Source organism: Giraffa tippelskirchi, chromosome 3, assembly GCF_054371585.1.
Source record: "Giraffa tippelskirchi isolate mGirTip1 chromosome 3, T2T-mGirTip1v1.2.pri, whole genome shotgun sequence".
Taxonomy (NCBI): Eukaryota; Metazoa; Chordata; class Mammalia; order Artiodactyla; family Giraffidae; genus Giraffa; species Giraffa tippelskirchi.
In genome coordinates, this window is record NC_137277.1 from 16,602,613 (window position 1) to 16,629,969 (window position 27,357).

General features: G+C 50.7%; 1 protein-coding gene across 3 annotated transcripts in view; it reads left to right on the forward strand.

Moving 5' to 3' along the window:
- Positions 1 to 20,568: 20,568 nt before the first annotated feature.
- Positions 20,569 to 27,357, forward strand: part of QTGAL (queuosine-tRNA galactosyltransferase) — a 110,818-nt gene continuing 104,029 nt past the window's right edge. For all 3 annotated transcript variants that reach the window (XM_081576865.1, XM_081576864.1, XM_081576866.1), the window contains exons 1-3: positions 20,569 to 20,655; positions 22,236 to 22,352; positions 22,453 to 22,552. In XM_081576865.1, coding sequence (XP_081432991.1) covers positions 20,593 to 20,655; positions 22,236 to 22,352; positions 22,453 to 22,552 — 280 coding nt within the window. In that variant the 5' untranslated portion in view covers positions 20,569 to 20,592. The remainder of the gene's footprint in view (positions 20,656 to 22,235; positions 22,353 to 22,452; positions 22,553 to 27,357) is intronic.

The window sequence follows — 27,357 nt, forward strand, 5'->3', positions numbered from 1 at the left end:
GCTATATAGCAGCCTGGCCTGGCTTGTCCACCCTTGAAGAGCCCTGGGGCTGGTCAGGGTCCAGGTCTTCACGCAGAGGAAGGTGTGGGCTGGTTTGAGGGCCCCTTCATGTTACAAAGGCAGAGACTGAGTGCTGTGAGCCTGAGTGATCTGCTCAGGGTTTCAGAATTCCATAGTGACCACTGGACCAAAGAGGAGAGCCATTTTGGGGGGGCAAAGTGGAGCTGATTCCTGTCCCAGGCTCAGGACTGTGACCTGGAAAGCTGCCAAACCACCTCTACCCAGGTCCACTTCCCTAAAATAAGCTCAGCACAATGGTGCTTGCCAGACCAGTGGAGCAGTGACCAGGAGCCAACTCTGCAGCCTTCAGTTAATAATGTATCCGCATTGGTTCAGCAATTATAGCACCTGTGCACGTTAATGCAAGATGTCAGTAAGAGAGGAATCAGGCAGGGCAGGGAGTATATCGGAACTCTCTGTACTATCCGCTTAGCTTTCTGTAAGCCTAAAAAATTAAGACTATTAATTAAAGACAAAAATTCTAGCAGTGTTCTTGGGTGAATCTGATAGGCTCTTGGGACCATCCGACCTAAGTCTCTGTGACAGGCCCTCACTTCTGGGGACATAGGTACCTCTGGATTCCTGGAGGGTCCCTGAAGCAGGAATTTCCAGATTTCCCTTCTTATGTCAAGTGCCAGCCTTGGGGTGGGGCCACAGCAGCAGAACTGGTTCCTCACGTCTGCAGTCAGCTCCGGGCCTCCTGGGCACCTCTTCGTTCTGCAAGGTGGGTCCTCCTGGTGCTCATGGTGTCAGCTCTTGGGGTGTATGTGATGGTGGGGGTTGGGGCAGCACAATGGGATGGGTCATGGCTGGTTGAGGCTGCCCAGCAAAGACCACCTCCCCGCTTCATCACCCCCCACCCCCTCAAGCGGGGAACGGGGAAACCCTGCAGGAGCCCAGTCAGAGAACCTTGGGGTGTGTTAGTCCACGGATGGCTGAGGTTGGGAGGCACTTCCCAGTGAGACTTTAAGCCCAGGAAGGTGGTGTCCCCACCCCCACCCATAGTGAGAAAAAAGATGGGTGTCGTGGCATCTGAGCAAAGCTGGGTGCTGCATCCACAGTCCTCCCATCACCAGCATGCCCACTGGAAGGCAGAATGGAGGACCAGACCCACTGCAGTCAGACAGCAAATCTGCCCATCCACACACCTGGGTGACAGCCCCACCGTCTTGCCTGAATTCATTCCACGGCCCCATGAGGCCACTGGAATAGGGCTCAGCGATGACAGAGACCACACAGCACAGCTCGGCTGGGCCTCGCCTCTGCCTTGTGTAGAGGGGCAGTAATGCAGGGCATTTAACCACAGAGCTACCTGTCCCACCTCCTGGTCCATGCAGAGCACATAATGAGGGAGTCCATGGCCCAAACTCAGGTCAATATCAACCTTCACTCCTGATCTGTCCATTTCTGTTTCCCAGGGACCTGCCAGGTGCGTCTCTGGGGTGAGTTCCAGGGCCGCGGCCCCGGACCTGGGCCAGGCTGAGAGGCAGCAACGATGGCCTCCAGTGAGATCACAATGACGGTTATGGCCAGACAACTGCAGGTCTGGAGTGTCCACCTGAGCTGCAAGCGTCCATGTGCTCCAACCTCTCTGGTTGTTCCTTTTAAGTGCAGCAGGGACCCACCACCTGAGGAAGGAAGCTCACTGGGGTGGGATCTGTGGGGCCAGACATGCTTTACTAGCCTCTGAATGTCGGGGTGCCGCAGGCCCTGCAGGTGGTGGATGGACTACCGACATGGGCTCCGATGTGGCCCCTCTCCAGGGGTCACACAGGCGGTGGAGTTAGGGTCTGTTTCTGAGTCTCGTTACCTGCAAAGTAGGTGGAATCTTGATTCTCAGGGGGATACAGAGTGTGTGACGTTATCACACAAAGCCTTATATAAGGTGGGCGTGATACACCTCAGCTCCACACAGATGCTGATGCAGGGGTCAAGGTGCCACCTGACTCTCAGCAGGGCTCGACCTCGTGGGGGAACCCTCTCCCCAAGCCCCACCCCACAGCTTTCATTACATCGTGAGTTCTTTGAGCCAGTAACTCTCAGTCCCTATAAATGCTTTCATTTTCTGCCCAGTCTTGAGGTTTTCAAACGTGTATCGATGGCCATTCTGTCATGCAGAATGTCCAGTCACTTGAGTCTGCTCATTGAAGAATCAGCTTCCTCCCCTAGAGACTGGACACTTCCAGAAAAACGTTAAAGGTTTTCCCAAACGTGTCCAGGGAATTCATTCTTTGGCATTCGAAAAACACGTGTTGTTGAAGTTGCTAAGTCATGTCCGATTCTTTGCAACCCCATGGACTGCAGCACACCAGGCTTCCCTGCCCTTCACTATCTCCTGGAGTTTGCTCAGACTCATGTCCATTGAGTCGGTGATGCCATCCAGCCATTTCATTCTCTGTCACCCCCTTCTCCTCCTGCCCTCAATCTTTTCGCAGCATCAGGGTCTTTTCCAGTGAGTCAGCTCTTTGCATCAGGTGGCCAAAGGACTGGAGCTTCAGCTTCAACATCAGTCCTTCCAATGAATATTCAGGGTTGCTTTCCTTTAGGATTGACTGATTTGGTTCACATGAAAACACCCAGACCCCCATCTGCCAAGGGAGGTTTACACATGGACCCAGCCCTGTCCCTCCTCAGCCCCTGGATCACCGTCCTTTCTGCCACAGTGCTTTCCCCTTCCAGGTCATTTTTGCTGACCTTCTCATCGGGACATAATTATTGTAATCGTGGTGAGATGATGGATCACGAGCAAACGCTTGTAATTTAACATTTAGCAACTGTAGCCAGCAGTGTGTAATTATGACGTGAAACAGCCCAGAGAGTGCTGGCTGGCCCCAACCCAAACACCTTCACCCCATCACCTCTTTAACCTAATTTACTGGCATGTTTGCTGCCTGTGTGGTTGAGAAATGTGGGAGGGAGAAAGTGAGGGGATCCTGCCAGTCAGCCAGGTGTGTGCGCTGGGTCAGCAGTGAAGGTGGTATGATTATTCCTGCACCCTCTTCGCCGTTGTTTGCAGTGGCCACCTTGGTCTGGCCTGGGCTTGGCAGCATCTCACTCTGCCTGGCCGTCAACAGACCACATTGTGGTGATCTCTGGTGACCCCACGGCCATCACACCAGCAGGAATGTCTCTGTTCTCAGAGTGCCTTGAGGCAGCACCCCACAGGGGAGAAGGACTCCCACCCTGGCACCACATATTCGGTGAGTACGTGCTGCCAGTGATTTCACAACCCTCCTCCTCACCCAGCTCATACATCACTTCTCCTGGAAAGCCGGCTGAACTCCATCTCAACGACTCTGTCCCAGGCAGCTACAGGCGAGGCCTGGCAGTGCCTCCCAGCATGTATACGTTTCTACAACCCAGCAGCTGCACCCGATCCGTCATCAAGGCTCCTAAGCTGGGCTGGGATCATCCTGGAGGCCTGGCGACCCCAGGGTGGTAACGTTGAGAGGGCGGTGTCCCGGTTGCTGAGGGTGGCATGCCAAGGGGCCAGGCCCAGAGATCCTGCTTCTGTGCAGGGTTGCCAGTCTCACTGTCCACATCCTCACCTGCGCCAGGCTCACCACTCCGCTGGAGCTCCCAGGTGTTCCCAGGAGATGCTCCCGTATCCGCCAGTAGGTGCGCCACGTGGGCTGCTCCCCACTCAGCTGCCCGGCTGGACCGCTTCTGAGGAAGGACTCAGAACCACACTGCCTCCCTGAGGAGCAGAAGTTTCTGATACAGCAGTTACCGGTTTACGTCCCAGTTGGGCATTTTCAAAAGTCTGAAGCGGCACAAGTCAGGTGCCGTGCACCTAGCACCACACACCCTTAGATTCATCCCCTGTCAGCTCAGGTGCATCTTTGTGTGTCTCATGTGTGCACATTCGTTCATTTTCCACTGGGCCATTTATGAGTGGCAGAGGTCATGAGTTTTGCCTTTAAATTCTGGAAGAAGAGTCGCCTGCTTCCTGGATGGTGCTGACACCACGGTGGTTCCGATAGTAGGTGAGGAGCTCACAGGGAGATGAGATCCCTCTGAGGAGAAGTCCGAGTCCCCGTTTTCTCATTTGTCCCCAAAACATCCAGTGTGAGGAACAGAGTCTTTCTCTGCCCCGCTCCCAGCCTGCAGCCCTGTGCTGGGACGCACCAGCCTGGGGCAGGTGGCCCTGGGTTGGGGGGGACCAGGCCAGCCACCCCATTCACATATGAATTCCCAGCCACACCTGCTGACAGCTGGAAACAGGCTGAAGGAGACCCTGTCCAGCCCCCCATGTCCCTGCTCTTGCTGACGGTGGCCGATGTCTGTGGGCCCAGGAATCCAGACGTGTGGCATAGAGATAGTGACCAGGGGCACTCCAACCTTCAAGTAAACCAGGTGTGAAATCCCCTTCCTGCCCAAGAAAGGAGGAAAGGAGAAGGCAGGTCCTACAGAAGCTCCACACACACTCAGCGCCCCCCTACCCCAGCGAGCTCTCCCCTCCCAGGTCCCATGGGTGCCAGCACACTCGGGGACCCCTTCGTGGTCTCAGCCGGGAGCCCCAGTGACAGGCCTTCCCTGAGTCAGTTCTGGGTCACCTGCGCCTCTGTGACTCAGCCCAGGCAAGCAGGCGGGGGCGGCTGTAAAACACGCTTGTCTGGGGCCTGGAGGGGGTTGAGCCTCGTCCCTTAGCTTCTCTCTCACTGGCCCCGCCCTGGGGAGAGGCCACAGCAGGCTGGGCGACTCAGGGCTGCCCCCGCTGGAGGGGCTGAGGGCAAGCCTTCGGGCCCTGCTGTGGTGTGGGGGCGGGGGGATGCCCCAGTTGCTAGAGAAGGCCAGAGGTTGTCACTGCAGCCGTGGGCCATCACCCACTTGCCCAGAGGGTTCCATCTGGATGGACAGTCCCACCCAGAACCAGGAGAAGCAAGGAAGCTACTTGCTGAGTTAGTGGTCTGTAGATGTGCTGGGAAGTCCCGTGTGCCAAGGGGGCCTCACCTTCCCTGGGCCCCAGAACCCCGCACGGGATGGGTGTGGAGTGTGGGTCCTTGGGCCCTGGGGAGGGTCCAGGGGGTGATCACATGGACTTGGCAGACCAGGAGACAGGCAGACAGTGTCGAGAGGACGATGCAGGAAGGGGTGGGGGAAGGGAGGGACAGGTGCTGGAATCTGGGGCAGAAGGAATGTGGGGGCGGGGCTGGTGGCGCGAGGAGTGTCAGGTCGGGTCACGGGTATACCCCCCCAAAAACTGGACCTACATGAGCTCACCAGGCAGTGAGCTGTTTTCATTACAGACTTGTTCTTCTGGCCTCTGAAGTCATAGTGGGATGTGTCCAGTCCTTAGAGAAGGCAGAGGAAACCTATTCAAGAAAATACAGGGCAGGAGCTGGGAGGCAGGCAAGTTTGTCCCAAGTTAATGAGAAGATGTGGGTGGGGCACTCAGCACCCAGCCCTGCAGGTGGGCCTCCTTGTCCCAGGGCAGCACCCCCGCCCCCAGTGATGTTGGCCTCTCCCCCCACTTCTGAAGAGGTCAACCCCCGCACTGCCTGGGTGACCAGTGTTGGCCTCCCCTGAGGCTACTGAAGGTCGGTAAGAGGTGTGACCCACGAGGAGGAGGAGGGCTACCCTCCCAGAGAGGGGCTTGAGTCTTCTGATTTATGGGAGCAGCATCCCTGGGCATGTGTGAGGGGACAGAGGAGGATATGGGGTGCAGTGGAGGGAAGATCAAGGTGTCAGACAGGGGCTCCACTGAGCGGAGACTGCAGCGAAGTTTGTGGTGCCAGGGCAGGAAGGGCTCTGGTGGACTGTTTGGCTGTGAATGAATTGGAAATGCAGGACTTGCCTGTTTCCTGCAGGAGGGGCTCAGAGGCTGGAGGAGATGGCCTGTCATTTGAGACCGGCTCACCCACGTGTGAGGGTACAGAGACACAGCTCTTCCCACAGCGGTGAGGAATAAACCCAAGAGGGGAGCCCCGGCACCCCTGAAGGGCTCCAATCACTTCTGTGGGTCAGAACTTATAGTGGGAGCCACGGCCACTCAGTCTGGAAAACTAAGTGCCATGGGAGTGACTGGCTCCTGGGGTGGTTGGCCCCAGGGCGAGAGGGATATGGTCACCATGATGGACAGCAAGGAAGCAGGCCACCTGGCACAGACTGTGGTCTTGGTCTTCCTGGGAGTGAGATGGATAGGAAGTCTGTTGGATTCTTACTTCATCTGCGTAAGCAGAGAAGTTCTAGGTCAGGTAAACAAAAGTTTAATCCAATTCATAAAAGCAGATTCATGGCTTTCCATCACTTCCTGGACAAGAGCCAGTTTACAGACCTAAGAAGCCCCCAAATGAAGGGGATGCCAGGTCCCCTTAAGGAAGAAGCCCGGTAGAGTGCCAGCAATTCATATTACTACTCTTTCTCCTCATGTTCTCTGAGGGACTTGTGACCGTTCACCAGGATAACTGTGCCTTTGGAAAATGTAGCTTTTTTGGGAACTGTGTGCTGCTGACTCTGGACTGACCCTGATTCCAAGACCTGAAACATCACTGGTGCTACAGTCAGAGTGGGGCTGGTGGAGGTCACGTGGTCAGTGGAGTCTTCACTCAGGTCCACCTCACAGTGAGTCCAGTAGGTCCTGGAAACCATCCTGTGTTTATTTCCCCAGATCCAGGCTTGACTGGAATAGGCATCCTCAGCAACCAGCAGAATCCCACGTTGCTACCCCGACCTGTGGAGTGAGGGCTTTTCTGGTGGGAAAGGCCTGGTGAAGTCACTAGAATAGCCTCCACCTAGTAAACCAAAAACATCTGCTTTATTGACTACATTAAAGCCTTTGATTATGTGGATCACAACAAACTGTGGAAAATTCTTAAAGAAATGGGAATACCACACTACCTTACCTGCCTCCTGTGAAACCTGTATGTAGGTCAAGAATCAGCGGAACCAGACATGAAACAACGGACAGGTTCCAAATTGGGAAAGGAGTATGTCAAGGCTGTATATTGTCACCCTGCTTATTTAACTTATATGCAGAGTACATCATGCGAAATGCTGGGCTGAATGAAGCACAAGCTGGAATCAAGATTTCTGGGAGAAATATCAATAACCTCAGATATGCAGATAACACCACCCTTATGGCAGAAAGCAAAGAGAAACTAAAGAGCCTCTTGATGAAGGTGAAAGAGGAGAGTGAAAAAGCTGACTTAAAACTCAACATTCAAAAAATGAAGATTATGGCATCCAGTCCCTACTTCATGGCAAATAGATGGGGAAACAATGGAAACAGTGATAGAGTTTATTTTCTTGGACTCCAAAATCACTGCAGAGGGTGACTGCAGCCACGAAATTAAAAGACACTTGCTCCTTGGAAGAAAAGCTATGACAAACCTAGACAGAATATTAAAAAGCAGAGACATCACTTTGCCGACAAAGGTCCATATAGTCAAAGCTGTGGTTCTTCTAATAGCCACGTGTGGATGTGAGAATTGGACCATTCAGAAGGCTGAACACCATGGAATTGATGCTTTTGAATTGTGGTCTTGGAGAAGACTCTTGAAAGTCCCTTGGACTGCAAGGAGATCCAACCAGTCAATCCTAGAACAAATCAACCCTGAATTAGAAGGACTGATGCTGAAGCTCCAACACTTTGGCTACCTGATGCAAAGAGCTAACTCATTAGAAAAGGCCCTAATGCTGGGAAAGATTGAAGGCAGAAGGAGAAGGGGACAGCAGAGGATGAGAGGGTTGGATGGCATCACTGACTCTATGGACATGAGTTTGAGCAAGCTCTGGGAGAAGGTGATGGACAGGGAAGCCTGGTGTGCTGCAGTCCATGGGGTTACAAAGAGTCAGACACGACTTAGCGACTGAACAACAATTTGGCGGAAGACAGTGGGTCTTGGAAAGTGACAGTGGAGTGTCATAAACTTAACCAGGTGGTGACTCCAATTGCAGCTGCTGTTACAGCTACGGTTCCACTGATTGAGCAAATTAACGCATCCCTTGGTACCTGGTATGCAGCCAGCGGTCTGGAAAATGCCCTTTTCTCCATCCCATTCCATAAGGCCTACCAGAATCAGTTTGCCTTCAGCTGGCAAGGCCCGTGACACACCTTCACTGTCCTAGTTCGGGGGTACACCCCTTCTTTAGGCCTACATCACAGTTCAGTTCTCAGGGAATTTGAGCCATTCCCTTCCACGAGATAGCACGTTGGCCCCCTGGCTCGATGACATCATGCTGATTGGAAGTAGTGAGCAGTAAGGAGCAATTAGACTTACTGGTCAGACCCTTGCATGTCAGAGAGCAGGAGTTAAATTGGACTAAAATTCAGGGCCTTCTCCCTCTGTGCGTGGGACATGCTGAGACATCCCCCCCTAAAGTGAAGGATGAGCTGCTGCATCAGCCCGTCCCAGAACCATGACAGAGGCACAAGCCTCATGGGCCCCTTGGGATTTTGAGGCACCCTGTGCCTCATTTAGGTGAGTTACTCTGCACCTTTTTCTGAGTGACCTGAAAAGTTGCTGGTGTGAGTGGGGCCCCAGGCACAAGAAGGCCCTGTAGCAGGTTGTGCTGCTCTGCAGACACACTGACACATTCTGTCCGTGTTATTTGGGGAAAACTATCTTTGCTTCGATTTACCATTCCCCATCTGTAAACGGATGGGCTTCCCAGGTGGCGCAGTGGTAAAGAATCCGCCTGCCGGTACAGGAGACGAAGGAGTATTGGGTTTGACCCCTGGGTTGAGAAGATCCCCTGGAGTAGGATATGGCAACCCCACTCCAGTATTCTTGCCTGGGAAATTCTATGGACAGAGGAGCCTGGTGGGCTACAGTCCATAGCGTCACAAAGAATGGGACACGAGTGAGCACACACACATCTATCAATGGACCTGATGAATTCACCGTGTGGATCCCGAAGGGGCTGTGGGGACTCAGTTGGTTTGTGCCTATGTTCCAGGGTGGGCGAGGGTCCAGTTTTCCTTTGTAATTCAGGAGCACTGACCCTCCCCTTCCTCCATCCTCCCCGATGTCCAGTCCTGACCCCCTCTTTCCTAGGATGGCAGCACAACCGCTGGAAACTGCTGATGTCAGTTTTAGCCTGGAGGCAGGAGGCGCTGATTCTGGGTACCCTGGGCCCCCCTTGCTCATTCGTGGCTGGTGGGGAGGTGCCTTCCCACCACCCCTCAACTCTGCCGAGTAGCCACACGTATGATGAAGAAAACAAGGTGAAAGATTATGATTGAGTCTAGAAAGCTCACTGAAATGTTTAAAGTCAACCTTCTTCATTTTAAAAGTCAATACACTTACTAAAAGAAAGATCAATTCTTCTGGAAGTGCGGAGAGAAAAGGAAGGGTTTCCCCTTGGTCCTCCCGACTATGTTGCACAGTAGGTGTGTTTCCCGGTGTCCTCTGTGTGCTGCAGGTATGTGTGTGTGTGTGTGTGTGTGTGTGTGTGTGTTTGTGTGTGGTGTGTGGACGGGGATTCGGCAAACTAAGTAAGGAGCATCCACAGTGGGCCTGTTGCACCTTCAGCCCTGGCAGGAAATCTGCAGGGCACTGTAGGGGCCGCACGTCCGGTTCTGATGTCTGCGGGGCAGAGTCTGGATTTCCAGCCCAATTTTAAAGAACAAATCGCCACGCCGAGCTGTGGCTGGCGGCGTGACTTTCCTTCTTGTCTTCTCGTGGTCGTGTTGTCGCCTGGGGGACGCAGCGCCAGCCGGGGCACTGGCGTCGGGGGTTCGAGGAGAAAAGACTTAAGCCTGTTGGTGTCAACAGGAAGCCCTTTTGTTGGCGTCTTTGAATTCTGTCTGTTCTCACTTCTTTCAAGTCCGGCCGAGGGCGGGCAGAGCGGCTGCCATCTCCCTGGGTGACCAGCCTCTGAATGTCCACAGTCTCCTTTGCTGGCGATCGCCCAATCTACCCACCCCACAGTCCCCCCTGACCCTTTCTAGGGTCTCAGACCCCCCCAAGGCCACAGCCAAAGGCAGGGATGTGACATGGCCCTTGGGGTGTGGGCCTGCTGAGCCCAGTCCCTCCTGCCCATCCCCAGCCCCCACCACCTCCACCCAGTGACCATCCCAGGCGGGCCCTCCCTGGAGGAAGTCAGACTGCCATCCTCAGGGAGTAGTCAGGGCTCTGCTACCAGCTAGGGAGGGGGGAGCCCCCAGGCCCAGCTCCCTGAGGCACCCATGTCTTACTCTACCCCACATACAGTTGGTGCTCAACAGGACTTTAAACCAGTGAAGCGTTCTGACCTCAGCAAATGCGTACTTGAAAGGCCTGGGGTGATTAGTCTCCAAGACATCCTCGGGGGACGGTGTCCTGCACAGCACCCTACGGCTGTTGGGTGTCTGCTCCTCGTGGCGCATTCCTCAGGCCATGTGGGGCCATCACCCAGACGTCCCTCATCTCCCTTGTCCTCGGCACTGTGTCCCGGAGGGTGTGAACCCCAGCCCAGACCCTTCATGTGGCCCAACTTGGGAGGCTGACTCCAGCCTCCGACATCTCCTTCCCTGACTTGGAAGAGAGGCAAGAAGTCCCTGGACTAACTGGCGTGGCTTGTGTGCTGGTGAACGAGGGCCGTGATGTGGAATGAGGGGCGGGCCCTGGTCTCAGCCTCAGGTCATGATCGATACTCCAGGGCTCATGCCACACCCACATTAGCTGTGGGGGAGGGAAAGGCATCACCTTCCAGAAGGGCCTTCTCTGGCTTGCTGAGGGTCCCAGGACCAGACCCCATCACCAGCACTCACTGCCAAGGGCTTGCTGCCAAGAGCATGGTGGACAGGCATGGTTCATGGCCTGGTTCCTTGTTCTCAGCTCCACTGTGGGGACCATGATCCTGTGTCCCTGCCCACGTCATGGGACTGACAATAGCGGCCCCTTGGGGTGACCCCAAGAGGACCCACTCACCCTGGGATCAAGCTGGTGTGCAAAGCTGTTCGCAGTAACACACTTCCGTGTTCTCTTGTTTTGTCCCGTTCTCTGCATTCTCGTGCTTACAGGGGTGGTTTCTGTGGATCATAAGTGGCTTTGACCATTTCCTAAAATGTCACCATTTTGGTAAACTGCAAGGATTTTTCCTTCGGAGAAAGCTGAAGTTAGAAGGGATCCTCGAACTTCCCAGCAAAGCAGTGGTGCCCCTTCCAAGTCCGATTTGGACTTTTGTTCTCCGTCACCTACGTGTGAAGGGCCTCAGCCCCTCTGGGCACACTCCCTGTGGAAGATGAAGGTTTTGGAGGCACTTTCCCTTAGTTAAACCCCATGTGTTTCCTGTCCTTCCAAAAATGTCCAAGCAGGAAGAACTAAACCTCAAAAGGCAAAAATAACTGTGTCTCCCCCGCCTGAGATGGCCCTTACAGCCACAGAGCACCGTCTGGGCTGCCTGCACGTTTAGGTCCTGGGTTAAGATTTCTTCTCATTTTAAATCTGAGCCGAGCCGACCTAACCTAACCCCACCCCATTCCCCTAAAGACTGAAGTTTGCTTTTCTTAGCCGGTTCAGAGGCCTTTATCTATGGCCTGTCTCAGTGAGACAGGCTTCCCTCACGGCTCAGGTGGTAAAGAATCTGCCTGCAATGCAGGGAGACCTGGGTTCGATCCCTGGGTTGGGACAATCTCTTGGAGAAGGAAATAGCAACCCACTCCAGTATTCTTGCCTGGAGAAGCCCATGGACTAGAGGAGCCTGTAGGCGGGCTATAGTCCATGGGGTTGAAAAGAGTTGGACACTTGTCTCAGTGGGGTCCCCAGGAATCCCTGCAGGGCAGCAAGACAAAACACAACTGCAGATACCCAAGCAGAGGGAAGGGAGTGGGGGGGGTCAGGCCTAGTCAGTGTGGGCTGTCCATGCCCCCCAGACCTGGGACCAGGAGCAGACAGTGTGGTCAGCTGGATGTAATGGCTGGGCTCAGAGTGTCTATGGGGTAAAACAGCCATCCTGGGGAGAGGAGGGGGATCTGAGAGAGGCCTGGCCTGGGGCCTCATGGTGACCCCCACCCCAGGCAATATGGCATTCTTGTGCTTTTTGTAACATTTCTCCACTTGAGGGCTGACAAGAAGCCAACACATAAATTGGTGAGGATGACAGGTGACTCGGTGTCTTCCTTCTCTGCAGGCAGCCCACCGGTTTGTGCCCTCACCGGGCCCCTCCTTTTTCAGCCAGGAAGCAGGCTTTGCGTCCCACAGGCTGGCTATGGGGAAGCCGGTTCCCTGACCCACCCACCAGCCTCCCCTCGGGTCACATGAGGCCTGGACTCTGACAGTGAGGACACACACTCACTGTCGTTGGGGCAGGACCTGGGCCAGGCAGTGACCGGATAGAGGGGAGGGCAGAGCTGAATCTGGGAAATGACCGCCAGTGCTGCTGAAGCTGTTCTTGTATTAATACTTTCCTGATAGAAACGGAGATGATGGAGAGGAGGAATTCCCATAGGAAAGGGCAGTCTGGTGACATTTCAGGGTGTCCTCACCAGGGTGGGGATGGAGGGACCATGGGCGAATCCCTGGATGTGAACTCGGGAGCTCCTCACATTGGACATGGCCCAAGAAGCCCAAGACTGTGGTCCCTCAGGTGAACATGGCATCTGTCCCCGGTGGTGTGGCTAGTAAGGCAAACAGTTTGGGGTGTCTACAGGCAGGGCTGGCTCTGCAGGGGTGCTGACGGCCACAGATGGTCAGGAGTCTTAGCCTTGTTACCTCCCAGAGTCATCCTGAAACATTCTGGGCCAGGAAACTCTCCCAGGATGAGCCGACCAGGAAGGGGTGACTGGGTCCCCCATGCACCCTGGGGTATGAGATCATCCTTGTCCCCATCTACTGGGGGGCTGGGCAGGCTTAGTCCTGTCTGCCTGGGACAAGGTGCTCTTCCCTCTCATGGGCCCCTGTGTCCCCCAAGTGTGTGCCGTGCCCAGGTCCTGTCAGCCAGCCACTGGTTCTTGCTGGAGCTTGCTGACCAGCAGTCCTGATTTTCTGGGACTGAGAGGGTCCTGGGAAACGGGACTCTCGGAGTTAAAACCAGAACAGTTTTAGGCAAACTGGGATGAATTGCTCAAGGCTGATTCTGTCGAAGCCGGAGGGAGGAGGGCTCTGACCTGGGTGCCCAGACTGGCAGGAAGCCCTGCAACTTCTGGTCACTCAGGCCTCTAGAGGACAGTGGCACCCATGAGGCGACAGGGGCCACATCCACTGACAATATTGGCGGGGCATGGACTCAGCTTCCCTGACACCAATCTTACCAGGACACTGACCACCAACCCACCTTGTGTTTTTTTGTTTTTTAATTAATTAATTTTTTTATTGAAGAATAATTGCTTTACCAACTTTTGTTGTTTTCTGTCAAACCTCAACATGAATCAGCCATAGGTATACATATACCCCCAACCTTGTGTTTTTTAAAGTCAGGAGTTCTGATTCACACATACTCCAAACTCATGTGTTGGGTGATGCCACAGGGTAAGGTCAGCGGGAAATCTGAAAGCCAGATTTGGGCTCCATGAGAATGTTCCTCGAGGCTTCATGGACCACATCCCATCTGGACATTTCCCCTTGTCCCCTTGCATGTCTCGGCCAGCTGACCCTTCCCCGTGACAGCTCTGGCAAGGGCCCCACGTGGATGTTTTTCTCCTCAGTTACGCCTGCAGCTCCTCCATGGTCTCCCTGCCCCAACCCCTCCCTTGGGTCATTCTCATCCCTCAGGGATACAGACATTATTTGTATATTTTGAAGGCAAGGACATGAAGCTGAAGGAAGGCTGTGATGAACTGGGTGCACCTTGGTGTTTCCTCAGTGCTGTGTGTGGGCCAGGACCCGGCTGGAACTGCTGCTGCCCTGGGATGAGATGATTCAGGGGTGCCAAGCAGTCAGAGAGTGCCTTTCTTCACAGCCAGGCCACTCCAGGGTGGCTGGGCTGAGGCAAGACCTGAAAGGCCATGCAGAAGCCGGGCAGCTCCCGACTCAGCTAGGGGTAACCAGGGGCATCTCAGAGGCACTGCTGTGGCCACCGGTGCACCCCTCGATTCCAGGGGGCGTGAAGGGCCCACCAGTTGAGCGTGCATGCTGTCGCTTCTGTTGTGTCCAACTCTTTGCGACCCCATGGACTGTAGCCCGCTGGGCCCCTCTGTCCATGAGATTCTCCAGGCAAGAATACTGGAGTGGGTTGCCATTTCTTTCTCCAGGGGATCTTCCCGACCCAGGGCTCAAACCCCTGTCTCTTATATCTCCTGCATTGGCAGGCTGGTTGTTTACCACTAGCGCCACCTGGGAAGCCCCACCAACTGAGAGTTGAGGCCAAAAACTCTTCACCTGTTCATGGCTTTGTGGTCTGGGCCCTGCATAGTTCTCTGTAAAGACCCCTTGCGCTTCCTCTTTCTTGACCTCCTGCAAGTCACCGAGACTCACCAGCCCAGTCAGCATCCAGATCCTCGTGCTGGGAAACCTGCAATTCATGAGCATCAGCACACAGTTTATCAGCAGTGCCTCTCGTTCCATTTACTCGATCTCTGTATATTTGTAGATCTTCTCAGGAGAAAACCCTGACTTACCTTTTCGGCTGTGGGCCAGCGGAGGACTGATGGTGATCTCTCGGCAGGCTGGTTGCAAACTTGGGATTTGTTGAATTGCTGGTTGGAACACCAATCATTAGACTGGGACAGACTGGCAAGAGTCAGTATTTTGGGGCCAATGCTTCTTCCTTCCAAAGTTTGGCAATGCTCGGTGTTGCTGGTTATTATTTCTTGTTTTTCTGTATCATTAGTTCAGGAAGTTCAACAGTCATGCTGACAGACACAATGGGCAGTGTAGAAATGCCAGACATGGCCTCAAGGGACAAGTTTTGCTTTAAAGAACTCTTGCATTTGAGTGTTTTTTTTTAATTAAATACTCCTGTTTGATTAGGGCTCTATCCATTTTAATAGAATTTTAGAACTTTACAGAATGTAAAGAAGTGATGCCAAGCGCCCTTACAGAGAGATCTCCCTGCTTGGGAAAGGCAAATAAGTCAGGGACATTGGTGATCAGGCCGGACATTGGTGAGAGGGCTCAGCTGGGGGAGGGGTCCTCACAAACTGCAGCTGTGATCATGGTCCACTCACTTGTCCTGGACAGTAGGGTATGGGCAGGACATTCGAGAGAAGAACCCCCACCCAGCTCCCAGTATGGGTTCCAGCAGGGGACAGCATGAGCCCAGGGTTGTCAAACAGTCCAGTTCTAAGAGAAGCCAGGACCCAAATACTGTGGGACTGCTAAGAGGTTGGATGTGGCTACGGGAGGGGGAGGCTTGTAGTCCCACCCACAGCCTTGGAACTGGACCATGTGAATTCCAGGAGAGCCTGAGTTATCAACTGACTTTACTGACCACACCAATCAAAATAACCAGCAGTTTATCCAGACAGAATATACCTTGTTCAGTCGCTAAGTTGTGTCTGGCCCTTTGTGACCCCATGGACTGCAACACTCCAGGCTTCCCTGTCCTTCACCATCTCCTGGAGCTTGCTCAAACTTGGGTTCATTGAGTCGGTGATGCCATCCAACCATCTCATCCTCTGTCGTCCCCTTCTCCTCCTGCCTTCAGTCTTTCCCAGCATCAGGGTCTTTTCCAATGAGTCAGCTCTTTGCATCAGGTGGCCAAAGAATATACCTGGGGTTAGGCAATTTCTACACTGACCATGTGAAATTTTGAGTTATTTGATGACATTATTAGGACTCTAACTGGGCTCCCCCAGTGACACTAGTGGTAAAGAACCCACCTGCCAATGTAGGAGACATAAGAGGCTCGGGTTCAATCCCTGTTTTGGGAAGATACCCTGGAGAAGGGCATGGAAACCCAGTTCAATATTCTTGCCTGGAGAATTCCATGGACAGAGGAGCCTGAGGAGCTATAGCCCATAGGGTCACAGAGAGTCAGGCATGACTGAAGCAACTTAGCACAGCACAAAACTCTAACTAGATCTGGTGTAGGCACCATCTCATTTTCTAGATTTTGTTATGGGTAGACTGTCCCACATGCCTTCATTCATTCTTTCCTTCCTTCCTGCATTCCTGGTCAGGTACCCTATGCCATCCTGTTCTGAGTCAGAGGCTCCAGTGAAGAGCTGAGCAGTGTTTTCAGGGACCTAGCTTCCCAGAGCGAGTGAATCAACTTGGGGATTTCAGGGACAAGGGTGAGGGGGGAGCAGGGCCATTCGCTCTGCCTGGGGAAGCCCCCCTACCTCTGCTTCACCGGGCTGTGGGCTTAGATGCCCTGGATGCAGGTGTGCAGAGCCAGACAGGGGCTCGCTCTTGGGAACCAGCTCCCCCATTTCCCAGCCTCCCGTCCTGGCCCCGCATCGGCAGCCGGCTCACGTGGCTGCTGGCCTCTGCCAGCCGCAGAGAGCTGGCAGTGGACAAAAAGATGGTCCCTGCCCCCACCAAGGCGGCAGCTTAGGGGGAGACAGTGCAGTGAGCACTTAGCGCAAGGACCCACGCAGATGGGCCGGGGGGGCGGTAGGGTCTCTGAGGAAGTGAGCCGTGGGGGAGGCCCGAAATTGAGAAAAGATAAAAGTGCATCAGTGTTGGTATTTGCCCCATCATGCTGGGGTTTTGTGCACTGATTTTCCTCCCTGCCTTTCATCACCCGGGACTCCTCAAGCTGGTGGGTCCAGGGCAGGTCCCTGGAGGGGAGGAGGGGGTTGTGAGGGTGAGACGCTGCCCAGAACTGTGAAGGAGTCAGAGCTTTCTCTCTACTTCAAGCTAACAGGATGGCCAGCTGGTCACATTCTTCAGGTGCTGACTGAAAATACAGGCTCCTGTGCATATTGTGTGTGTGTGTACGTGTGTGCCCAGTCGTGTCCGACTCTTTGTGACCCCATGGACTGTAGCCTGCCACACTCCTCTGTTCATGGAATTCTCCAGGCAAAAATACTGGAGTGGGTTGCCATTTCCTCCTCCAGGGGATCTTCCTGATCCAGGAATTGAACTGGCATCTCCTGCATTGGGAGGTGGATTCTTTACCACTGAGCCACCTGGGAAGGCCCCAAATGAGATTATTACTTGCAGGAAAAGCAGTGGTCAGAGGGTCAAGATTAGCACGTGTGTGCGTAGGGGGTGTTCCTGGAGCCTCCATTCTCCCAGGGGTGACACAATGGGGCCCTGATGGACACTTATGTGCAGGGGGAACAAGATAGAGGCAGCAAGCAAGCCCGCTTTTCCTCCTGAAGGGCACCATGACCTCATTCCTCAAGCCTGCTCAGGAAACAGCCCAGGTAACCAGGGCACCCAGCTGAGTGGGGAGGAGCTCAGGACACCCATGCAGGAATATCTCCCAACAAAGGCCAGTTAAGGAAGCTTTGAGATCCAACCTCAGGTCTCGGGGTTCAGGGAGGCAGCACTGAGGGCCAGACGATGCTGTCTTCAGTTCACATACAGGCCACCAATTCCTTGGTGGCTGCTGGGTGCTTTTCCCCTATCTGGGTCAGGGTCCTGCCTGCCTCTTGGGCCTGGTGATCTGTGTGTGGGCAGCACCCCAGTGTGGAGCCAGCCCTAGGAGGCAGGAGGCCCAGCTGTGGGCTGAGGGGAAAAACAGCTCCTCGTGGGGAGGGATTGCTAACATTTCCCTCTTTGCATCCTTCAAACTCTCACTCTGCCCCATAAAAGGGGAAACCCACCGCTGGACCTGGGCTTCCCAGGTGGCTCAGTGATAAAGGATCCGCCTGACAATGCAGGAGATGAAGGAGATGCAGGTTCGATCCCTGGGTTGAGAAGATCCCCTGGAGGAGGAAATAGCAACCCACTCTAGTATGCTGCCTGGAGAATCCCATGGACGGAGGAGACATAGGGTTGCACAGAGCTGGACATGACTGAGTGACTGAGCACACACATAGGCACTGCTAAATCCAGCCCCACAGTGCATCCCACTTCTAAGGCACCCCACTTCTGGGGTGGTCTCCTCACTAACAGCCTGGCCCTGGCCTTGACAGTGACACCAGCAGCATTGGCAGGTGGTCCCTAAAGCCTCTGGTGTCCCCACTCTTCCACCAAGTTCTATCAGATGTGAATTTATCTAAGCCTCTGCTCCCACACATGACATTTTCCTGTTAATATTTAGGAGGAAGATGTCTGGTTGGCCTCTCCTGGCCTTTCACTGAATACCCAAGGGCCTCAGGCACTAGCACCTTGGCTGTGCACATAGTTCCCACAGGCACCTGGCACCCACTTGTGCATCATCCCAAATTTGAAGAGCAGTTGCTAAAATCACTCCAGAAGGATCCACATGTACTAACTGTACAACGGTTGGAGGGGATGCTATTTTGAGTTTCCATCTGCCTTCCTGATTGGACATCAGGCTCCTCTGGCCCCTTGCTCCACCCTTCCCACATTCCTAGTCCTGACTCAAGTCCAGCCACTGCACACAGTTCTGGGCAGGTCTCACCTGGCCTACAGTGTGCTATGCACGCCAGTGCTGAGGGCCACCTGGGGGATCCTGAATTCACCACCCAGCAGTGTAGGAGAGGTAAGGTTTCCTTCCCTCTCGCTCAGGTGGTCAGCTCTTCAGGTCTCTGGGAAGGTCTAGGGGCTCAGCTCCAGGGTCCATGATGGGGGCTGCCTCAATACAGCATGCTGGTCCTGGACTCTCTCCTCCCCTGCCTTACTTCCCTGCTCCAACTTCCTGGGAACAAAAGCCCAACTCAGGCTCTGCGTTCTGGGTTAAGGGGGTTGGCATCCAGGACACACAAATGTTGTATGTGATACTTGAACGCTCCTGTCAAATCCATACCAAACGTTTGCCCAACTGTTAGTTGAATGCTTCCTGTGATGGGAACCTCATTACTTTCTGCATCTGGTAAAAAGTCCAGCTTCAGTTTCTTCACACAGTTTCAACTAGGCATTAAAAAAAAAATGAGAGGAAAAGACAGAACACTGGTGCACATGACACAGTCACACAGCCGGCTGCTCCGTTGTGAATGGATTCATTATCAGGGCACTTTGGCCCCCACAGGCAGCCTGTCTTCACCCGTTCAAGCGCACTGTCCTCCATGGTGCTGGGCAGTTCCTGACCTCCCAGCAGTATTACTGCCCAGCAGAGGTCCAGCTGGAGCACTGTTGGGGTCTGTCCCCTCAGGAAACTTGGACAGGACGCTTGCTTAGTGGTCTTGCAGTGTGGGCTGTAGGGGAACATCCAGCGGCTGGCTTTAAAGCTTGATTTCACCCTTAATAGGCACACCCAGGGCAGACTCATTCTGACTCTGGGTCCAGCGTGGTCAAGCCTAGACATAAGCCCATCTTTGCTGCCTATGCCCACTTAATAAGAGGGCTTTTAAATGTTGGAGGCCCTGGCAGTTGGCACTGGGTTTTCTGAATATAACCAGGATTCGCCAACAGTCTGCAGAAACAACATTTAAAAATAAAGAAAACTGTCACTCATGGGGTGAGCCAAGAGCTTTGGGAGACCTGCATCACTTCCTCTCCAGAGGCCCATGACTTTGTCACCTCCTCATCCTATCCTATGTTCATGTCCCTCATGGTGGGGGGACGGGGGTGGGTTGGTGTCAGACCTCATAGCCTAGTCCCTCTGTTGAGAATCTTCCTACCATGAAGAGAAGAATCTCAACGTCACCCCACCCCCATCCCCAGCCAAATCCTGCACTTTTGAAGTGCTTTTTGGCACTCGGAATGTTTGCAAAAAGCAGACTCTAGCCAAATTTTTATTAGGGGGAAGGCAGTGAAAAGCAAGCTTCTGGCAGCAGGAGATGTACAGGAAGCAAGACAGGAGCAGCCAAGCCCAATTCTGATAGCATGTGCTGTGGAGTGGAGGTGCCAGACGCCGTGGGGACCCCTTATCTCTTCCTCCCACTGATTACTGAGGCAGTCGAGCTCCAAAGCCCACAGCATGTTCTGGAAGCTACAATGTGACTTTTTACTGAGTCCCTTAAAATGGAACTATTCCTAACATACCAACCCTTGGAGCACACCAGGTCCTTGGAAACAAATCCTCAGATTGCTTTTGTCCCATTGTAGATAAGGATGCATTTTTCACTCATCTGGCCTAAGCGTTCCAATTTTTACAACAGGCTTTGAAAACACTGATGAATTTAAGGAACAATGACATTTGAAGTAATGCTTGCAAGACATTAAACAGCAGTTCGGCTTTGTCATAATTGCTGGTTTGTCGAATGATTTGCATTCAACGTTAGTTTGGGTGGTGAAGGCTATGAACTTGTGCTCACTGACCCAGATGGGTCGGGACGCCCGCGTGACAGCCGCTGCACTCAGGCACCGCTCAGGCGCCCCGTCCCCCGTGCAGGGGAGCAGTCACCTGCTCTTCACATAGAACCTTTCCACGTCAGACGGCGCAGAGTGTTCCCTCCAACCCCACCTCCTGCACAACTCAGGCACTCCAGTAACACACGCGTCCCTGAGGACTGAGGAGCTGACGAGCTCTCTCGGAAGCCCTCCCGCCCCTCTAGGCCGCCCCTCTCTACTGCCCGCGGGGTCCCTGCTTAATCGACGTCCCTCTGCACCAATCGGAGGCGCTCAGACCTCGGTCCCGCCTCCCGGCGAGCCGCCCGCGCAGGCGCCGTAGCCCGAGGTGGGCGGGGCAGCCCGAGGAGCGCGCGCCATGCAGGCCAGGGGGTACTCAGCTGCCCGGGCGATCGGCCCGGCTCGCGCCCCCGCACAAGTGGTAGGTGCCCGGCTGGCGGGGGTTGTGGGGGGGGCGCCCCGCCCCTCTCCGGCCCTCCCCGCCCGTCTGCTTCAGTTCAGGTCCCAGTCTCTCAGACTCTCGCTTCCTCTCATCCGCTCCTCGCTTCACCCCTCGGTCCCCCTCACCTCCATCCCTCTACTCTCCGCCCCTTCTCTCTTTTCACCTCCATCCCTCTTCGCTCCATCCTCCTCTTCTCCCCTCCGTCGCCCCGGGTCTCCGTTTCACACACTACCACCACCTCTTCTCTTGAGCAGCCTGTGAGGATCTCCGCCCAAATAAACGTTTAAGCACCAGCAAGAGTGCACACCGAGTAATCTAGGCTCATCTCTGGCAGAAATTCACATTATGTTTTTTATTGTAGATCTTGAGAACAGTAAAAATATTCTCTCCTTTTTTCCCTTAAAAAATAATTCCAAAGTAAATATGTAAGTAAGTTAGGGAGCTACTCTTGTGGATAACATAAATCTAGGAGGGGATAGCGCTGTTGAATTAGATCTTCAGAGTATAGAACTTGCCTTGACAGAACTGTATTTTCAGTACTTATATCCGTGAGCTTTTTATAACCATATTCAGATTTAGCATTTAAAAATCCTATCTATGTTTTGTAAGATGTATTTGCACATGTGTGTGCATACATGCATATGTTCACACTCACTTGGATGACTTATGTTTCTGTTTTCTTGTTTAGGAATATGTCCACTCTTCTTTAAGGTATAAACTCAAGAGTGAGGACTGATTGTAACTTCTATTTTCGTACCCAAAGTCTATATTGCTTAATGTGGCAGTATACAGAAGACAAATCCTGTAATCAGTTGTTTTGTTGGCATTCAGGTTTCACTGTTTTTACTTTATACACTTAAGAAATGTTTGTTTTATGTGGGCCCTGTGTGAAGAGTACAGTCCCAAACTGTCCTAAACTGAGTAGAGCAAAGGAAGAGAGAGCTGGAGGGGAGTTACCTCCCTTTTTCCCAACTCTGTCCCCGTACTTTGTTAAAGAAAGTATGTGTGTATTAGTCATTCAGTCGAGTCTGACTCTTTGGGACCCCAGGGACTGTAGCCCTCCAGGCTCCTCTGTCAATGGAATTCTCCAGGCAAGAATACTGAAGTGTAGGGGGTACTTAAAAGGGTTTCTTTGTTGCAGTTCTGCTAACATCATGGTTTACTGAAAATGCTTATTTCATGAGTGGGATCAAAGATACACAGATACTTGTTTCAACCAAAATGATGATGTTTCTGACCACTGATTGGGAACCACATGAATTTGCCATTGAATTGGGAACATTTTTTGATGCCTTTCAGATTTTGTTTCCTTTTTTAAAGCAATCAGAAAGACCAATTCAGGGAAATCTAAGACAACAAATCTTGAGAGGAGGTGTAGGCACCTTTTATTTGTCAGGTCGTACTCTCCTTGGAATCCTTATTCTGGGTTGTTCTGTAAGTCATGCCTTGAGCTTTGAAAATGAGCATTGTGCAGATAGTGATGGGGAAGTAAATTAGAGTCTTGGAAAGAGAATTCAGTTTCCACACTTGTTTCTCAATTCATTTGTTTTGAATTCCAGTCTGTTATCCTCCCGGTCCATGACGCTGAACCATGGTTGGACGAATGCTTGGGGTCAGTTTTGCAGCAGGACTTTGAAGGCTCCATGGAGCTCTCCATTTTTAATGATGCCAGTAAGGTATTTACAAACTTCCTGTTGGTCATTTAGCCTTAGTGTAAGTCACCTCTGACCATTTGGAGGAAAGTTTCCTGACCTGCCAACCTCCTCATACTTGCAGGACAAGTCCATGACTATCATCGAAAAATGGAAAAAGAAGCTGGAAGGTTCCGGCATCCTCGTGGTCATTGGAGGGCATGATTCTCCTTCTCCCCGAGGAGGTCAGTAACCGTGTTGAGTTTATTATTCTTATCAACTTATGTACTTAAATAGTTTCCTGTTGTTCAAATCCTGGTGAAAAGTATGCTAAGTAATATTGGAGTGTACCACTTATTAAGGACCCGGTAAGCCTGGCTTTCTTGTGCTTCAGTAAGGAATCGTGTACGACCTCTGCTCATTCTTTTTTTTTTACTTTTTATTTTGTATTGGGGTATAGCCGATTAACAATGTTGAGATACTTTCAGGTGAACAGTGACGGGACTCAGCCATACACATCCATGTATCCATTCTCCCCCATATTCCCTTCCCATCCACGCTGCGACACAACATTGAACCGCTGCTCATTCTTTACTTATTTAGCCTAACAGAAAGCCCTTAAGTGTTTTTATTCCTGGTGTGATTGGTCATTATTGATCATTTCTAATTCTTTTTTTTTGTTGTTTTATTTTTGGCTGTACTGGGTCTTCGTTGCTGTGCGTGGACTTTCTCTAGTTGTGACCAGGAGGGGCTGCTCTTTGCAGTGCACAGGCTTCTCACTGCAGAGGCTTCACTTGTGGAGTATGGGCTCTGGAGCACACGGGCTCTAACTGTGGTCTGTGGGCCCTAGAGCATGGGCTCAGTAGTTGTGGCCCATGGGCTTAGTTGCCCCTCGGCATGTGGGATCTTCCCAGACCAGGGATCAAACCGATGTCCCCTGCATTTCTAGGTGGATTCTTAACCACTGAACCATCGGGGGAAAAAAAGTGAAAGTTGCTCAGTTGCCTCCAACTCTTTTCGACCTCATGGACTGTAGCCCGGCAGGTTCCTGTGTCCAGGGAGTTCTCCAGGCAAGGATACTGGAGTGGGTAGCCATTCCCTTCTCCAAGGGACCTTCCCAACCCAGGGATTGAACCCAGTTCTCCTGCATTGCATCTGAGCCACCAGGGAAGCCCTGGACCACCAGGGAAGGCCCCTCTAATTCTTAAAATTCTTTTCTAGTGACATTAGATTTGTTTTTGTCCATTTAAAAAAGAAGCTTCTTAAAAAATCAGCTTTTGGTTTCATTGATTGTTTATATTGATTTTGTTTTTCCTATTTGGTCAGTTTTTTATTTCCACTCTGAATTGCATTGTTTTCTTTTTTTCTGCTTACTTTGGGTTTAATTTATTCTTTTTGTAATTCTTAAGGTGAAAGCTGAAGTTACTGGTGTGAGACCTTTCTCATTTTCCAAAACAGGCATTTAGTGATATAAACTGCCCCCTAAGTACCGCATTAACATCCCACAAATTCTGATATGTTTTGTTTTAATTTTCATTCAGTTGCAAAATACCTTCTGATTTCCCCCTTTGATTTTTTATTTGATTTATGGATTATTTGAAGTAGAGTATTTAGTTTCCAAATATTTGAGGGATTTTCCAGATATCTTTATATTATTTATTTCTTATTTTAATTCCTCTGACGTAAGAGAACATACTTTTTTGATGTGAATCTTTTAAGTTTAGTAAGATTTACTTTACAGCCCAGGATAAGGCCTATCTCGGCAAATGTTCTGTGTGCACTTGAGAAGGTTGTGTATTTGCTGGTGTTGGGTGGAGTTTTCTGTAAACGCAAATCCAGTTGAGCAGTCTTGTTTAAATCTTCCGTGTCCTTGCTAATGCAAGGTCTGCTTGTTTTATCAGTTACTGAGAGGGAGTATTGAAATCTCAAACTCTAATTGTAGATTTATTATTCTTTCTTGCTGTTCTATCATTTTTGGCTTTATGTATTTTAAATTTTACTCTGTTAAAATTTGAGACTGTTGTGAAGAATTGACCCCTTCATCATTATGAATAACCCTGCTAATCTCTGGTAGTATTCTTTGCTCTGAAATGTACTTTGTTTGATATTAATTTAACTGCTCTGGCTTTATTTTGACTATTGTTAGCATAGTGTATCTTTCCCATCATTTTTTCTCTTAACCCATTCCTGTCCTTGTATTTAAAGTATGCCCCCTTCGTTATAGATTCTTGTAGGGGCTTTCCAGGTGGCACTAGTGGTAAAGAACCTGCCTGCCACTGCAGGAGATGTAAGAGCCATGAGTTCGATCCCTGGGTCAGGAAGATCCCCTGCAGGAGGGCATGGCAACGCACTCCAGTATTCTTGCCTGGAGAATCCCATGGCCAGAGGAGCCTGGCAGGCTGCAGTCCATAGGGTCACAAAGAGTCGGGCACAACTGAAGCAATTTAGCATGCATGCACATGTAGACAGCATATGATCATGCTTTTTAAATCCAGTCTGACAATCTCTGCCTTTTAACTGGGATGTTTATATTAGATACATGTAATGTGATTATTGATGTGGTTAGATCTGAGTCTCTCCTCTTGCTATTATTTTGTTAGTCATATCTATTCTTCACTCCATTTTCCTCTTTTTCTGTCTTTGTTTGGGTTAATCAAATATCTTTTATAACAGGGTTATTGAAATATAATTTATATACCACATAAGTCACCCATCAAAATATATAATCAAGTTGTTTTTAAGTAGGTTCACAGGTGTGTGCAACCATCACCACAGTCAAGTTTAGAACATTTTCATCACCTCAGAAAGGAAACCTGCATCCTTTAGTTGTCACCCTCCTATTCCTCCCAGTTCTATCAACCACTGATTTACTTTCTGTCTATAGATTTGCCAATTTTGGACATTTCAGATAAACTGAATCATATAATATGTGTTATTTTTGTGACTGGTTTCTTTCACTTTTCAGTGTTTTCAAGGTTCATGTTGAGGCATATATTAGTACTTCATTCCTTTTTATGAGAGAATAATATTTAATGGTATAGGTGTACCATATTTTGTTTATCCATTCACCAGTTGAGGCACATTTGGGTTGGTCTACTTTTAGGCTGTTGTGAAGCATGCTAGTGTAAACATTTGTGTATAAATTTTTGTTTGAACACAGGTTTTCAGTTCCTTTGGGTATATACCATGTAGTTGTATTCCTTGGTCATATTGCAATTCTTTGTTTTAACATATTGAGGAACTGCCGAACTATTTTCCACATCAGCTGCACCATTTTACAGTGCCACCAGCCATGTATGAAGGTTCCAGTTTCTCCATATCTTCACCAACACTTCTTATTTTCTGGGTTTATTTTTGTTATGGCCAACCTAGTGAGTATGAAATAGTTCCTCATCTCATTGTGGTTTTGATTTGCTTTTCCCTTCTGACTAATGATATGGAACCTCTTTTTGTGTTTGTGTTGGCCATTTGTATATCTTCTTTGGAGAAATGTCTATTCAAGTTATTTTAAAATTTGTGCATTTTAAAATTTGATTGTTTTTTTTTTTGTTGAGCTAAAAGTTCTTTACATATTCTGGATACTAGACTCTTATCAGATATATAATTTGCAAATATTTTCTTTGGGTTGAGCTGTCTTTGGGTTGTCTTCTCACTTTCCTGAGACTATCCTTTGATGCACAAAAATTATAATTTTGATGAAATCCAATTTATTTGTGTTGTCATTACATGTACTTTTGGTGTCATATCTAAAAAATCATTGCCAGATCTAAGTCATGAAGATTTACTCCTTTGTTTTTTCAAAGAATTTTATAATTTGAGCTTTTCTATGTAGGTCTTTGTTCCATTGTGAGTTCACTTTTTATATAATGTAAAGTAAGTATAACTTCATTCCTTTGCATGTAGATGTTGAGTTGTTTTGACAGTATTTGTTTCAGACTATTTCTTCATTGAAAGTCTTGGTACCCTTTTAAAAATCAGTTCAGTTCAGTTGCTCAGTCATGTCCGACTCTTGCGACCCCCATGGACTGCAGCACGCCAGGCTTCCCTGTCCTTCACCAACTCCTGGAGCTTGCTCAAACTCATGTCCATCAAGTTGGTGATGCCATCCAACCATCTCATCCTCTGTCATTCCCTTCTCCTCCTGTCTTCAATCTTTCCCAGCATGAGGATCTTTTGAAATGAGTCAGCTGTTTGCGTCAGGTGGCCAAAGTATTGGAGTTTCAGCTTCAGCATCAGTCCTTCCAAAGAATATTCAGGACTGATTTCCTTTAGGGTTGACTGGTTGGATCTTCTTGTAGTCCAAGTGACTCTCAAGAGTCTTCTCCAACACACAGTTCAAAAGCATCAGTTCTTCAGTGCTCAGTTTTCTCTAGAGTCCAATTCTCACATCCATGCATGACTATTGGAAAAACCGTAGCTTTGACTAGACGGACCTTTGTTGGCAAAGTAATGTCTCTGCTTTTTAATATGCTGTCTAGGTTGGTCATAACTTTTCTTCCAAGGAGCAAGCGTCTTTTAATTTCATGGCTGCAATCACCATCTGCAGTGATTTTGGAGCCCCAAAAAATAAAGTCTGTCACTGTTTCCATTGTTTCCCCATCTATTTGCCATGAAGTGATGGGACCAGATGCCATGATCTTAGTTTTCTGAATGTTGAGTTTTAAGCCAACTTTTTACTCTCCTCTTTCACTTTCATCAAGAAGCTCTTTAGTTCTTTGAAAATTAGTTGCTGGAAATGAATGCCATTTATGAACTCTAAAGCCAGTAAGTACCACACTGCTTTGATTACTATAGCTTTGTGGTAGGTTTTGATATTGGGAAGTATGAATCTTTCAACTTTATTTTCCTTTCTCAAAATTGTTTTACAATTTCATATGAACTTTGGGTGGGCTTCTCAGGTGGCACTAGTGGTGAAGAACTCACCTGCCAATGCAGCAGACATGAGTTCGATCCCTGGGTCAGGAAGATTCCCCAGAGGAGGGCATGACAACCCACTCTAGTATTCTTGCCTGGAGAATCCCATGGACAGAGGATCCTGGCGGGCTACAGT